This window comes from Lissotriton vulgaris, chromosome 1_1 (assembly GCF_964263255.1).
Source record: "Lissotriton vulgaris chromosome 1_1, aLisVul1.2, whole genome shotgun sequence".
NCBI lineage: Eukaryota > Metazoa > Chordata > Amphibia > Caudata > Salamandridae > Lissotriton > Lissotriton vulgaris.
This window is the reverse complement of record NC_141685.1, coordinates 1,433,270,562-1,433,285,388: the sequence shown is the minus strand read 5'-3', so window position 1 is coordinate 1,433,285,388 and position 14,827 is coordinate 1,433,270,562. Positions and strand designations below refer to the sequence as shown.

The 14,827-nt window shown below is 38.4% G+C and overlaps 1 protein-coding gene across 4 annotated transcripts in view; it reads right to left on the bottom strand.

Moving 5' to 3' along the window:
• Nucleotides 1-7,006: 7,006 nt before the first annotated feature.
• GRAMD4 (GRAM domain containing 4) overlaps nucleotides 7,007-14,827 on the bottom strand; it is a 535,734-nt gene continuing 527,913 nt past the window's right edge. For 2 of the 4 annotated variants that reach the window (XM_086967284.1, XM_086967288.1), the window contains 2 exons: nucleotides 13,352-13,420; nucleotides 7,007-8,620 (listed from right to left, as the gene is read on the bottom strand). In XM_086967284.1, the coding sequence (XP_086823410.1) occupies nucleotides 8,519-8,620; nucleotides 13,352-13,420 (171 nt within the window). In that variant the 3' untranslated portion in view covers nucleotides 7,007-8,518. The remainder of the gene's footprint in view (nucleotides 8,621-13,351; nucleotides 13,421-14,827) is intronic. The other 2 variants (XM_086967277.1, XM_086967286.1) reach the window with 1 other exon arrangement.

Sequence of the window (14,827 nt, the reverse complement as noted above, 5' to 3'; positions counted from 1 at the left end):
GAGGATAGTGAATTGCCAATCCATTGTATAGTTAACATTATCTGCACATTTTCAGAAGTCTCTGGCTATACCCTGAATAAAGACAAGACTGAGGTATTTCCTTTAAATCCACTGTGTCTCCCTTCTCATCTAGGCGACTCAGGTTTTAAGTGGCAAGCCACACGCCTTAAATATTTGGAGATCTGGTTTGTATGGATCTCACGGAGACCGTCCTCTTTAATGAATCTCACACTATCACCAAAGTGAGAGATCTCCCTAATGCCCGGTCTCCCAACTGTATTTCCTTGTGGGGTAGACACACTCAAAATGATGATCACTTGGACTGTTAATTTTTTATCATCTATGCTCCCTCTAAACCGTTTCTTCCAAGAGCTAGATACACTCGCCTCCGAGTTCCTTGGAATGACAAGAGAGCAAGGATTGCATACAAATCTCACAGGAAGCCTACTGCATTAGAGGGGTGCAGTCTTCCGAATTGGAACCTATATCAAACAGCCGTTCTAGCGGTCCAAGGGGCTATCTGGTTTCTCCTTTATCATGATGTCGAAATTCACATCACATTCCCACTGCATTCTTTCCGACATGGCCAGTGCGTTAACATTTTAGATAAACAACTTTCTGAACACATTAATAACTCCAGATGGGCGTCACTATGTTTCAACCCTAAGCTCTGGACTGAGCTCGATCTTAGCATTGCAAGTGTATGGGCCTCCAATGGAATCAGGCTAATTAAATACCTCTATGGCAATAATTATGCCTCACTCCCCTTTTCAGTCCTTGCCAGGAAACATGATCTCACCAGCCAGGACTTTTATACTTTTCTAAAAAAAAATAAAAGGTTAAAATATATAGACTTATACTTTCTAGAGAGTCTGCCCTAATCGCACATTTGGACCTCTGCCAATGCCTGGGGCATGTTTCCTCCAAAATCTACACTTTCCTATTTCCAAGTCTCAATTATTGGCTGCAAGTTGTTAGTCTTATACTGGGCATCCATACATAAATTTGTTTTACTAATCTTTAATATACCCATAACCCTTTCCTTTTCTATAGTAATGTTGGTCCCTAGGCTTCATTATTTCCTCTGCTCTTAGACACTACTGATATGGCACTGCTGGACTTACTCTTAACCATTGCAGTTAAAGTCATACTTACAGAGTGGAAATCTTTCCAACATCTATCGTATCAAGCTTGGTGGGCATGGGTGTCATACCCCTGAAGTACCCACACAATGTATTCGGAACGGCAATCTGCACCACTAATTTCTAGCAGTGTTTGGTGATCTACTATTAGGCCTGTTCCTTAAGGCTTAATACTATGTTCATTAAGCAGATATCCTGTCCCTATTTTCTTTCCCCCTCTTCTCCTCCCTCTTATTCTCTTCTCTTGTTTGGCGACTCTTGATATACAAGCAATACAAATTATGCCACACTCTTTGGCACTAAGTCCACCCGTCGAATTCAGCTCGTATAAGTTATGGTCCCTTTTTGAGCCTTTAGTTTGCACACCCTGTTAGTGCGCAAATTTTTGTCCTTTAATGCCTAAACTGTTTTTAGATACTCAATCGTAACAACTGATATATGTAATTATTTGCTTTGCCATAAGTATCCGGTATCTTGTTACTTTTGTCTGTGTCGCTCTTCCGCCTGATTGTATGCTTTTTTTTCTCAAACTAATAAAATACTTTTAACACAAAAAAAAGTTCACCATCATGTTGATCTATTAGATGGGCCCATGGCTACTGAAAAAATAAGTTGCCTTGTATTATGTAATAAGAATCTTAGACATCTCAGCAAAAAATGACACGAAATGATGTAATAAATAAGACACCAAATATTTTTAAGATTTTATTTACATAAAAAAATTGGAATTTATACAAGACGCATTGTTTAACAATACACAAGATTTTCTTAAAAAACAGGGCATATTGTTTCATTATTACAGTTCTGTGCACAATGCATGTCCTTTCCCAGAACAAAAGTTACATTGATAAGGAATCTGTATTCACAACTTCAAATATAAACTCTTCAGACGTCAAAAATGTAACACTCACTATCTCAGTGTTTCAAATTAAAGTGAAACACCTTCCCAGTTTACATTATTCTTTAAAAACTCTTCGCTTTGCTTTAAGAGTTGTTACATATTTACAAAGTTGCCTTTCAGGAGCCACACAGAACAAACAGCTCTGACATTTTAATTTCTTGTGGCTACATGGTTAACACAGTGATGCAACTGACATTGATGACTGGATACCCCGAAAATAAGGAAAGCTTTATGGGGGCATCCAATGAGAATAACTCTTCGTGGCAGAGTGCACCTGCTATTTGCGAAGTTTATCTTTAAAAAAAATAATTGCCACTTTTGCAAAACAATGAACCGTGATAAGCCATCATCTTCCTTTTTATCATTAAAGGAAATCCAACCAATCACTGTTGTAAAACATGAGACATATGTACAAACTAGTGTTCCCCATTAGTACCCTTCCCTAGATCATCAGCAACCAGCTAACTCATGCCAGGGGTGGAAACCAATAGCACCTGTAAGTAAGCTAATGAGCACACCCTGTACCACACATGTAAGCAGACCACTATACAGGCCTCAATACTATGGCAACAGTAGCTGCCTCACCAGAAATGCTTGACACAGCTACCCACAAAATATGAAAAAGAAAAACTGGCCTGAATCCAAAGCACTTTGTCAGGTACTTCACAGAGAGAAGGGTGAATCGAATCAGAGATGCAAGATTCTAGAGGTGTTTCCAATGTAGGTCTACAAGTAATAGCTCCATATTACAGATCAGTATATTCAAGTTTGAATATAAAGAATTTCAGTGTAAAATCTTTTATATAGTCATTTGTAGCCTGAAAATCTGTCATGGGTCTGGCACTCCTGAACCTATGTTCCCCATTCCTGATTTTGATGATCTCTACACCCACATCAAACCACTTGCCCCAAAAGGGTCCAACTAAGTTGTTCCACAAAGTAAACTCGATACCAAGCAGTGCCTCTCGGGCGGCATGGAGAACTGGCATATATTATGTGGATATAGCGATGAAATAAACTGACCACAATTTAATCTTAGTTCTAGTGCCTAAAACGGAATGTTTTGTAAAAGATTAGAGGATTCATCTCTAAAAATACACAATAGCATTTCAGTTTAAAATTCAATGCATCCCTCTACTTACAACAGGCTGGTACACAATCATCGGCCAGTAAATCTGCTCAGTCAGAGCAGCGAAAATCAGTCAACAGACTATTAGAGTATCAGGGACAGTTACATTTCTTCTGCCCCCTATAGGTTTGAGACATGAAAACTGACTGTGTTGTTCTCCGACACTACAATCTCGATTTTAATATCCATAAGTGGGGCATAACTTACAGGAAAATCAGATCCATACTCTAGGTACAAGACATCACTTGTACTGTGTTCTATTTAATGTCTTGTGGATTCAAATGTAAACCTCATCACATCTGGTATTTTGTACCTTGCATATAGTCCTGACTGAAGCAGTTTAAAATCTATTTTCAGCCTACAGGGCATCATTTTTCCCCACTACATACCAGGCAACTGTTTTCTGGCCTAACATTTATAAGAGGAGATTGTAAGCTACATTTACAGGGAACTCCAAGCGTAGAGTGTCTGGTGGTCTGAAAGCCTTTTCACAATATCATAAGTATGGCTGAAAACCCTATAGCAATTTTCAAGCATGTGCCCAGGAAAAGGGCATGCATCATTCCAGAGGTGCTGGGTGATGTCATCCTACATGGCACTTGACCCAGAAGTAAGAATTAGAGTTATGACTCATCACATGGATGAAATACTTACTTTTGCAAAAACTGGGTTCCCAACAGATTTCTGCTTATTTGTCCAAGAGACGCCCACGCAGTTCCCAGTATCCCCACTTAAATTCATCACTTCAGGCAGTTTGATAATAGAATCAGATGCTAAACTGAAAAGGCTTACTTCACCCTCTACAAAGTGTAGAGAAACTACTCAAGAGACAAGTCCTCCACTGGAATTACCTGCATACATGATGTGAGAAGATGTTGTCAACTTAATTCTGGCCAATTTCAAAATCAGTAGCGCTGGTTAGGCTCTCATGTTTTGCAGCATAGCGTTCCCCTTTTATCCACCATCATTAACAGTCAAATTGTCTTTCAGGCTGACTTGTGTGGCCTACATGTCACTGCAAGTCACTGCCAAGCAAGGAAAATACAAACAGAGAAATGCTAAAAATCCATGTTCTCTTTGTAGAGGCTGATCCGCATTAGATGATTCAACACTAGTTCCTGCAAGTAACACAATCACTAGGCATAGTGGAATTCTTACTAGAAGTACTTGGAACCACTTCATTTACAGGACATTGACCTACTGTGCATGATTTGCACCAGAATCAAAGGGATAATTGCAATATTTTATTAAGCAGAACTCCATTCTTCCATACAGTTAAATGTGTATATTCACAGGGGCCATAAGATGCTTCCAAACCTGGAATCCAAAAGGATTAAACCTTATCTAGAGAGGCCTGGCCTGATATGACCCAGGGATTTCGCAGCCTTTTGGTTGACAAAGCAAATTATTTCACAACATTGCAAGTACTTTAAGGAAACTCCCCCAAAAACCAAAATAGTTATGGATAACAGAAGTTCAACTGAGGAGCTATTACCTCTACAAGAAAATGCCACTTAACCTTCAGCTGAATGGAGAGAAACAGACCATTCAGTCCATGCACAGATTTACAAGCTTATTTTTCAGTGTTTTAAAAACAAGAGGCAGGCCTCTTATAGTGGTGTGCCCTATACAATCTGTGTGCATATGTGGTATTCTCTTTTAATTGGGTGTTTTTTCCTCCTCTCAGCAGGAATTATTCAGACAATGTAGATCATCAGAGACAAAATCATGGGAGACAACTATATGTACCATTACCCTAAAGTAGATATTCCTAAGTGCAAACAGTAAATGACAAGTAACATTTCAAACTAAATCTAAATGTTGTACATTATATTGACTACACATGTTTACATTTACAAATAAGCAACAAGTTACAAAATTATATTGCTTTTTTGAATAGGGAAAGCAGTGAGAGTTTGTACAAAGCCCTAAAATCAGGACACAGGAGAAGCGTATGCAGAATTAATGTAATCTCAAATACAGCCCTAAAATTACTGTGTAATGCCATGTAACTATTGTACATACATTACAGTGTAACTACATCTTTCTGTGCAGCACTGTATAAAGTATCACTTAATGTAAGTGTAACAGAACAAAATGTTCAATAGTTATGTATTCCTCTACATTAAAACAGGTGCTACACAATGTTTTCACTATACAAATCCAGTTATTTTGTACTGAAAATTATCAATCATTGCTCTGTTAAAATTACTTTAAATACCATGTTCAAGAAACTCTTAATGTCCATTAAAGTGCTCTTCTGTCTGCATCCAGCAAAGTTTAGCTGGGCAATAGGGCTTTAAGTCCAGCAGCATGGTTTAAAACATTCTGAGCAGAAACATAGTTCATGGAAATCAGTCAAAGTTAACACATGAAATACTCAAGTAAATGTATTTCAGGTGAATGCCTTGGTAAAAAACAGAACGAACTACAGTACAAAGCATAAAAAACACTGTTAATCTGCTTTTTTTCACTGAACAGTAGATGTATTTCTACATTGCTTATCCAATCGGCCTCCAATTACTCAAAATATCTGTAGTCATCTTGCCAAGGAGAAAGTACCAATTCACATTACAGTGTTTATCCAAAGTTTAAATCAGTATAAATGTATTACTAAATAATAGGCCAGAAATCTATTAACAAAATAGGTATATATTTCAAATTAGATGTGACTTGAACATTTCTCATTGAACTATATTTTCATTGTCGATTTGCTTTGTAAGACCACAACTGCATTTCCAACAGCTGACCAGACTGACAATATATAGATGTTTACGGTGTGAATTTTCCATTCAAATAAGTCAATCATTATAGGACAATATTTCAACATGACTTAGGGTAGAGTTAAAGATTATCCAATTTACGAAAGGAGTGATAGTATCCTAATGCATACAAGTCAAGTGTCAATCGCAGAAGGTATTACAAACTAAACTGTCAAGGGGTTTAAACAAATTTTTTTCAAAAACCACTGCAATACTTCGCATCAGGATCTAAAAATAGTATTGACTCTAAATGTTTGTAACAAAAAGAACAGCTTTCCTAGTATCAAGCACTGTCACCTACCTCCGCAATTCTTGGACACAAAAATCACAAGCATAAAAAAACGTTGACGCATAACGAATCAGCTATATTCTAAACCATTTTAAAATGGAAAATTTGTTAAGAAAGGATAACGTTTTATCTGTTAAAGACACCTGTTTAGTTCCACATAATTTTAGTCTGAGGCTGACTGCGTAAGTGATACTAGATAAAGCCATAGTTCACAGACAAGGCAAATACTCTGGACTTTTAATTATGGTGTTAACAGTGTAGATGTTAATAAGCCGCTGATATGTAAAAGTGTATTAGAGTAACTGTCATGACTAAGTGCACATTCTCTTCCAGGAGGCATAATTTTACTCCTCAGTGTGTAGATATATATATATATATATATATATATAGAATGGTTTTCAAATGTCCTCTCACATTTAACCAATCTCTAACAATAACGTGTGCCCAAAAGAAAGACAGTCACAAAGGTATGTATATTTGAAATGTTCTGATTGGTTTCTATTGAATCATTTGCCTTATGAAACAAATCAAGTGATAAAAGCCGCTTGAAATGTCTTGAAAAGAATAATATTGATGGAGAAATTCTATACATTTTCAATATTAGGTTGTGGTTTACTTTCAGCACAAAATGGCTGTAATACAGTAATCACTCATTCAATTGTTATGTTCTATGTTTTCATGTGTTAGTAGGTGGACTCATTGTAATGGATTCAGTAAATCGAGCCACAAACAAATTCAATTGAAATGCACACTCAAGGAAATCAATTATTCAAATCAGCTGACTACATTTGCAAATTTTATATTCTTTGAGCAAAATAGGAATAATAAATCTTACTCGTCAAAGGCAAAGTGTCTCAAGCTAAATCATTTACATTTGAGAGGAGTGTATGCTGTTGGAACTCTGTACTAATATATGAACAGATTTCAATGAAATTATATTAAACCCTGTAAGGACCTGCAAGAGGGTCTCAAGAATATATTTTAAAAGAGAATCAATAACTATTTGATCCACCAGAAACAGTTGACTAATTACGTATGTTAACCTTGTATTCCCTAAGTATGTGTTTTATGATAAAGTACTATTTTATCCCTACAGAAATGTCAGGTGATAAATTATTCAAAGTTGAAAGAACTTGGTTACAAATTGTAAATGCTACAATGATCATGGGCAAGTTTAAGGCCAGGGCTAGAGATAGTTTTCACTTGTAGGAGAAACAAGCACAAATGGCACAGAGGAGAGAGGTACATTGCTACCTAAGTGAGTTAGTACGTATGTGGCTAGTCAGTGCCCATATTGGAAGTCTAAGGAATACCAAAGCTGAAAATTAATATGTACAACAAGCAGATATGTATTCAAGTATAATATTAAACAACACATGAACAAAGTTGTTGACTGAAACATTTAGTAAAAAGAAAATGGGTAAAACAATGCCAACAAAAGGAAAAACAAAAATCATTGTAAAAGTTCAAAAGGAAATAGTGCAGGTAGGCTTTAAAAGCAAGACCCCCATCAAGGTGCAGTTATATTACACAATTACCCAGAGTAATGGTCATAGGGTTTGAATTGTTTTTTTACACTTTCAAAAATATGCACATATTGCGCTTACTAATGGGACAAACAAATAGGAGACTACTTGAAATACAAGGCGATACATAAAACAAATTCTGTTCTGCTGAATACATGCTGTATTAAGTGTTTTGGTTACTCCCAGCAGTATCAACTTTTGGTCATACAAATGGAATCTCTGGCCATGTGGGTGGAAAAGAAAAATATTATGATGTGCCTTACTAATTAGGGAGTTGCTGAAGAATTACAATCACAATAGTCCAGAAAAAAATATTAGATGAAAGATGAAAAATGCACGTCAATCACCACAATTCTTTCCAACTATTCAAGTTTAGCCAAGCAAAGAACCCTGGACCTCCCTCAGAAAACAAAGTACACATGGAGAGTATTATAGTTCAGGGACAAAGATTATTTTACTAATTTTACTTTAAACACAATGGAGTTTTCGGAGATGAAGAGATTGCAAAGGCAACAGATAAAAGTGCTTTCTGTGCAAGGCAGATAGTGATGACAGCGTTTCTTTCAGCCTTCTAAAAACAAAAACAACTTAAAACAAATGTGAAGGCATATATGTATAAAAATATGCAATTAATCTGTAACAAAAAATATAACCCCCATGACCAAATGATTTCAAAATTGATAATGGGAATATTCCAATCTAATTTCATTCTCAAACTGTTAAGATGAAAAGAGAAAAACACCAAAGACACGTTCCATCTGGCATGGGACTATGTGTCACCGTTGGATGCTGAAGAATTTATTTTTGTAAACTGGCTGAAAATTGTCTCAAAAGCTTCATCTCTGTGGACCATGGCACCAAAAACAAGTGGCTGTAGGGAGAAATAAAATAACCATAAATAATCAAATGAAGCATTTTGTTTGAATTTTAATGTTATTTATAAGTAGCCCCAAAGCCTCAGGTCATGCTACAACATGAGTACATTTTTAACGTATTCACGAACACATTCAGGTATATAATCAGATGGTTTAAAAGGTGTGCATTAAATACCCTTGTCTAAAAATATTAGAAACGCATAAAGGCATCGACAACAGGGAACACATTAAAGAGTAGGGTAGAGAGTGGAGAAGTGAAGAGGTGGCAATATTGGGGATTCTGAGATAATGGTAGGAGCATGAGTCCATTGGAAAAGTGTTTTTTGACTTTTTTTTTTAACTCTGGCGCTGTTTGAGAAATCTTCACAGCACTTTCCCAAAAAAGTGTTCCACCGATTCCAATTGTGCATGGAAAGTTTTGGGGTGATACGTTATGTGGGAGCTATGAAAAAGAGGGAGGGGGTAAAAGAAAAAAGTGCATTTCCTATGTTAATTCTCATAGGGGTTTTGAACACGACTACAGCCTGAACTGCTGGAAGGAATTGCACCAAATTTGGCAGAAAGGCTTATTTTATAGTGATCACGCTTTTGCCTCTCTGGTGTAAACCTCTTCTGTAGTTTTGGAGATACAAAAGGAAATCCAAATTTGGATATTTAGAGGTGCGGATCCAACAGTCCCCATGCTGATATCTGATTGGCTGCCAACACCTCAACCAGGAAGTATTGGCAGCCATATTGAATGTTAAAAAGAAAAGGGGACAGGGTAGCAATACTCTGACCTCCTAACTCTGGTCCTAGGGTCCACCAGGGATCCCACTAGGTCAAAAAGAAGACACATTAAAAAAATATATTTGCCACAAAATTGTGACGGAGTCACAAATCTGCAGCTCAAATTAAAAAAAAACAAGTGCAGTCTCCTGCGTTTGTGTACATTATAGCCCCCCGGATGGGCCAGGTCCCGGGGGCAAGTGGGCATTAAAAAAATAAAAGGAAGTGGGCACACCTGACCCCCCCCCCCCGGTATTACAGAAGACACTGCCATTGGATCAAAGTCTGCATTTGTCAACAGTGGTTAATTTAATATCCTTAGAATGGGTAACATTTTTCCTACAAAGGGACACCAAATTTTGCAAATGTTTTACAGCCAACAGTGATTAGTGACTCTGGTTAGGAGAATTTGCTATTGTTGGATCTTTTCGTGATTATGGGGTACAAGTTGTTCATAGCCATCACATAAATCATTATTACTTATTTCTAAAGGACAAAAGAAAAAGCGTAACAAGGCTCTGTTTCCTGAAACCTTGATAAAGTTTCACCGGGTGACTGCCTTGGGATATGCAGTCTTTACCCTGCTACACTTTAGTCCCATGCAGGCCCCTTTGTGGTATTTCACCAGGGAGGTACGTTTTTTTCTTCAAATGTCATAATTATACTATCTTTTATTAAAAAAATTAAACATTCAAGAGATGGCTAAGTGTTAAGGATGGTAAGGGAGGGCAGACGTAAAGTGAGGCAAGACATTTTAAGGGCTCAAGTACTGGAGGAATTAAAGGGAGGAAGGGTTTTTTAGGGATCAGGGGCAAGTGTAGGTGAAGGGTTTAGACCCTGGTATTGGTAAAGGGAAGGCAGAGAAAAGGGAGGTAAGAGGTCTTTAGAGTTCAGGGGCAGGGATGTGTTAACTGGAGGTAAAGTGTTTTTCGGGTTTAGGGGAGTGTAGAGGTAAAGGGAGGTAGCAATTAGGGTTCAGGAGTGGGCAGAGATAAAGGGAGGAAAGGAGGTTGTAGTGTTCAGGTAGGGTAGAAGTAAAGGGAGGTGGTTTTTTTTTTAGGTGTCAGGGACAGGTAGGTAAGGGGTTTTAATGGTTCAGGCATGGGTGGAGGTAAAAGGAGTCCAGGTGTTTTTAGGGTTAAGGGCGTGGCAGTGGTAAAGGAAGCTAAGAGGGTTATTAGGGCTCAAGGTAGGGTTAAAGGAAGGTAAGGAGTTTTTTTAGCTTCAGGTGCGGGTCGAAGTAAAGGAAGGAAAAGGGTTTTTTGGGTTTGGGTGGGGTAGTAGTAAAGGGAAGTAGAATTGTTTTAGGTTTCAGGGGCAGACAGAGGTGAAGGAATAATGGGGTTTTTAGGGTTCAGGCACTGGTCGAGGTAAAGAGGCCAGGTTTTTTATGGTTCATGGGTGGGTGGTGGTAAAAGGACGATTTTTATTTAGGGTTCAGGACAGGTAGATGTAAAGGGAGGGAAGTAATTTATAGGGTTCAGGGAAGAATAGAGGTAGAGTGAGGAAAGGAGTTTTTAGGGTTCAGGGCAGCAGCGGCTCCTGTATAAGCGCGCAAGGGCTGTGCCCCTTTCCTGTCATAGCTTCCTTGTATAAGGCCCTGGAACATTTGTCATATAGGTAGGAATGCGGCTCACTGAGAAGAATACATATGTCTGAGGTGAGAAGTGTACAAACCTGCATTCTGGACGTATTAGTTTAGTGAATTTAGAGAGGCTTGAAACAGGTTTTAATCTCTATACGAAAAGCCGTATAGTTTGGAAATAGAAATAAAGGTGTGGTGTAATGACTGTGGAACTGGGGAGTCCGGTTAGAGTCTTGAGGTCAGCTTAACTCAGTCTCCCCGTGTCTAAAAAAGAACAATTCGAATGTGCTCTTGTTTAATATAACTGATGCTCATGTAAAGGGCTAGAGAATACCTTAGGGTCGAGTTCGTACTAAATAAATCTGTAAAAAAGGAATCCTGATGAATGAGACCCAACATAACTTTTTCAAGTAAGCGGACCGGATCAGCAGCTGCCTCAAAAAAAGTGCCCAAATAAATTGGAGAAAAAAAGAAAAAAAATCAATTATTTTCTAACTGCTCTGCTGTCTCCTCTGCAGCACCAATGGGGTCAGTGCAAAACTATTTATACTGTTAGGATTACGTATGGTTCTTTTATCTCCCATTGTAGATTAAATGTGTTTGTTGTGGCAGTAGACATCTAGAGGTGATCTGCAGGGAGAATAAAACACGCACTAAGAACGCCACATGTATAGCTTTTCATTAATTAAATTGCTGGCTACACAATGAGTGATGTTTGGGGAGTGGGTGTGAATGGGCGAGTCATTGAATGTGGTGGGGGTTGACTGTGTGGCTAGGTTAATGTGATGACTGGTTATATGAATTGGGTGAATGGCAGTGGGAAGCTTGATGCGGATGTGTGAATATGAGTGAGTAAGTGAATGATGTAAGGTGGAAGAAAGCTAAATAATTGTTGTGTGGGTAGGTAGGTAGGGGAATGATCTTACGTGAGTAGTTGAGTGAGTAACTAAGTGGTTGACTGTGAGAATGTTACAGCGGGTAGACTATCTTGTTAAAACATCACAAGTTGACTGAAATACAACCTACTGCCTTCAATAACCTATTTAAATAACTGAAAGTATAACAGTGAGGCAGGAAGGCAATGTGAATTTGGTGAATGGGTGAATGAGTGTGAGTGGGTGAACAGCAGAATGGGTGAGTGTGTGGGTGAGAGTATATGGTTCAGTGGGGGAATGAGTGTGTATGGGTAGATGGATGAATGTGAGTTGATGAGAAATTGTGCTGAACAAACGCTGGTGAAGGTTTAAATGTAATCTGGTTAGCCTCGGGCCTCTTTCCTCTTAGCTGGGTCTGAAGGCTCATTAGACTAATGCATCCACAAAGCCTTCCGACATGGTTGATGATCTCCACTCAGCCTTTCACCCTCTCTGGGTCGATAGAATACTACTGAGTTGGGTAAAAATGAACATCTGTGTTGACCCTCCCCTTCCCAGCCAGACTTTTTCTGAGAAAATCAGGCATCAGATTGCTTGCTTTGCTAAATTGCGTAGTGCAAATCTGTTTATTGACTTCCACCTCACCACTTTTTGCAGTCACCAGCCGCCACTGGTTCAGGGGCGGGTAGAGGTAAAGGAAGGCAACGTTTTTAGGGTTCAGGGGCAGGGTAAAAGTAATAAAGGGCTTCCTTTTTTTTATAAAGAAGGGGGGTTTCGGGTTACCCACATAACAAAAATATTATAGAGTGTGTGTATATATATATATATATATATATATATATATATATATATATATATATATATATATATATATATATATATATATATATATCAAGGCACTTTGGTGCTGAGACGCGTTATGGCCGACTGAGCATAATCTAAAATAAAAGATTCTGCGCACTTAAAGGTGGTCCGTGCTCCTGTTTGTTTGTGGAACTGCAAAACGTGGGCTGGCAGAGGGGTTCCTACTATATATATATATATATATATATTGCATTCGTGCATGCATCATTATCAGCATTGACAACTACATAGCGCGGTGAAGGGATGCATTTTAAACCCGTGCGTGTTATTAAAACACGTTTTAATGGTCAACTTGTCTTATTGTAATACCCGCAGGGTGGAACCCTGCATTGTTACGTCTGGTATTCCTGCCTGAGCCTTGTGCCTTACTTCGCTTGCATACATTTCAAAATACTGCCTTTAGGCTATGGGGTAAAATAAGCCCTTACAAAAAAATTTGATTTTCTGCGAGTTAGACAAGTTAAAAATAAATTACATTTTAACACTTAGCCATGTTAAAACGTTCCAAAAACTGCAGTATTCAGACGAAAGTGGTTAACATTTCATGAACTATGCTAAAGCATGCAATGCTTGACACCTGTTCCATTAAATCCAACTAGTAGCATAATGTATTCCAAAAGTTTTGCATCTCTCACCTTTTGTGTAGAGGGTGTTGAAACAGCAATGCCCATCCCTGATCCTGGCAAAACAGACAGCACTTTATACTGAAAATAAGTAAACAACATTATTATACCTTTAATAAAATGTATACTTTTAATTTTAAATCAATAATTTGGCTGAAAACACATAAGAAAAGCTGGTGTCAAAATAAAAGTAAAATATTAATGTTATTGTATATTTATTTTATTGCTTTTGCCCAGAGTCCACAGAATGCATCAAGGCGCTTTGAAGGGAAGGGCGTTACAAGGATTGTGTAACCAAATTAACAGGAAAATAATTACAGCAATAAAGTAAGTCTCTGAAGCCTGAGTTATCACGTAAAACGAAGGAAAACAGCACGATTGAAGCCTTTACGGATCCCAGTTAAGTTATTCGAGCCATGCCGGGGGATACTCATCCAGTTTAGCTATACTCAATGAGTAAAACAAAGCGATGGACCGAATACTTGAATATTAACATATCAGGTTTTACTTTCCATTTTGGGGGTGGGGTCAAGAATGTTTGCAAATCATTGGTTACTGCCTATAGGGGCACAGGGAACTAAATCAACATGGAGTGGGATGCAGCCAATAATTATCACCAGTAACTCGCATCAATTATTGCATTCCATTCATCACTTTTTCCTCAGTTAACGTTTATATGAAGTATAGGTATGGAGTGATGTGCGTCTGTAAATCATAATACTACAGAACTGAACCAGGTTGAGAAGGCAAACATATCTAACGTCAATATGCCGCCTTACAGAGGGGATGTGAACTAGCGGTTTGTGTTGGAATTTTGGACTCGCAGTGGAGTCAAGGATGGTTTACATATTACTGGGACTCGTTTTTAGTGAAATATTAAGAAAAATATTGTTTTACAATTGTTGAAGGAGAAGGGATTGTGACCCCATCTAGACTTTGCCTTTCGTAAACCATGGTCCAACCCTCACTCAACGATGGAAAAAAAAAACACAAGCTACACCTATGCATGTATTCTACACTTACATATATTGCCTATACTAAATGCTTTCGTTTTCCACAGGGCTCTAGTGCTCCTCTTTCCATTTCTCAGCTTATGCCGCTGGGCCTTGCTATGGAATTAACAGATGCTTCCAAAAGATGGTTGTGACAAGAGTATCAGAAATCTGTGGTACACAAAGGGCAGTGGTGGAAGTCTTATAAGCCAACCACGCCCTAATCAGGTTTCCTTTTTATGCACAACCTTGGGACCTTGTAAATGTGTACAGGAATTTATATAGCGCAAATCACCACTGGTTTCTAACCGATTGCTTAGGGAACCCGTCCTGGTATTCCCCTGTGAGATAACCCCGGCAGGGTATCCGCAAGGTGAAAGCCAGGCATCCCGCCGCGAAGGGCCGTTGTGGAGATTAAGCAAGCTATTGCCCAGAGTCGCAGAGTGTGAACCTGTGAGTCGAGTAGGCACCGGAGCGAGAATTGTCGAGTCCATGG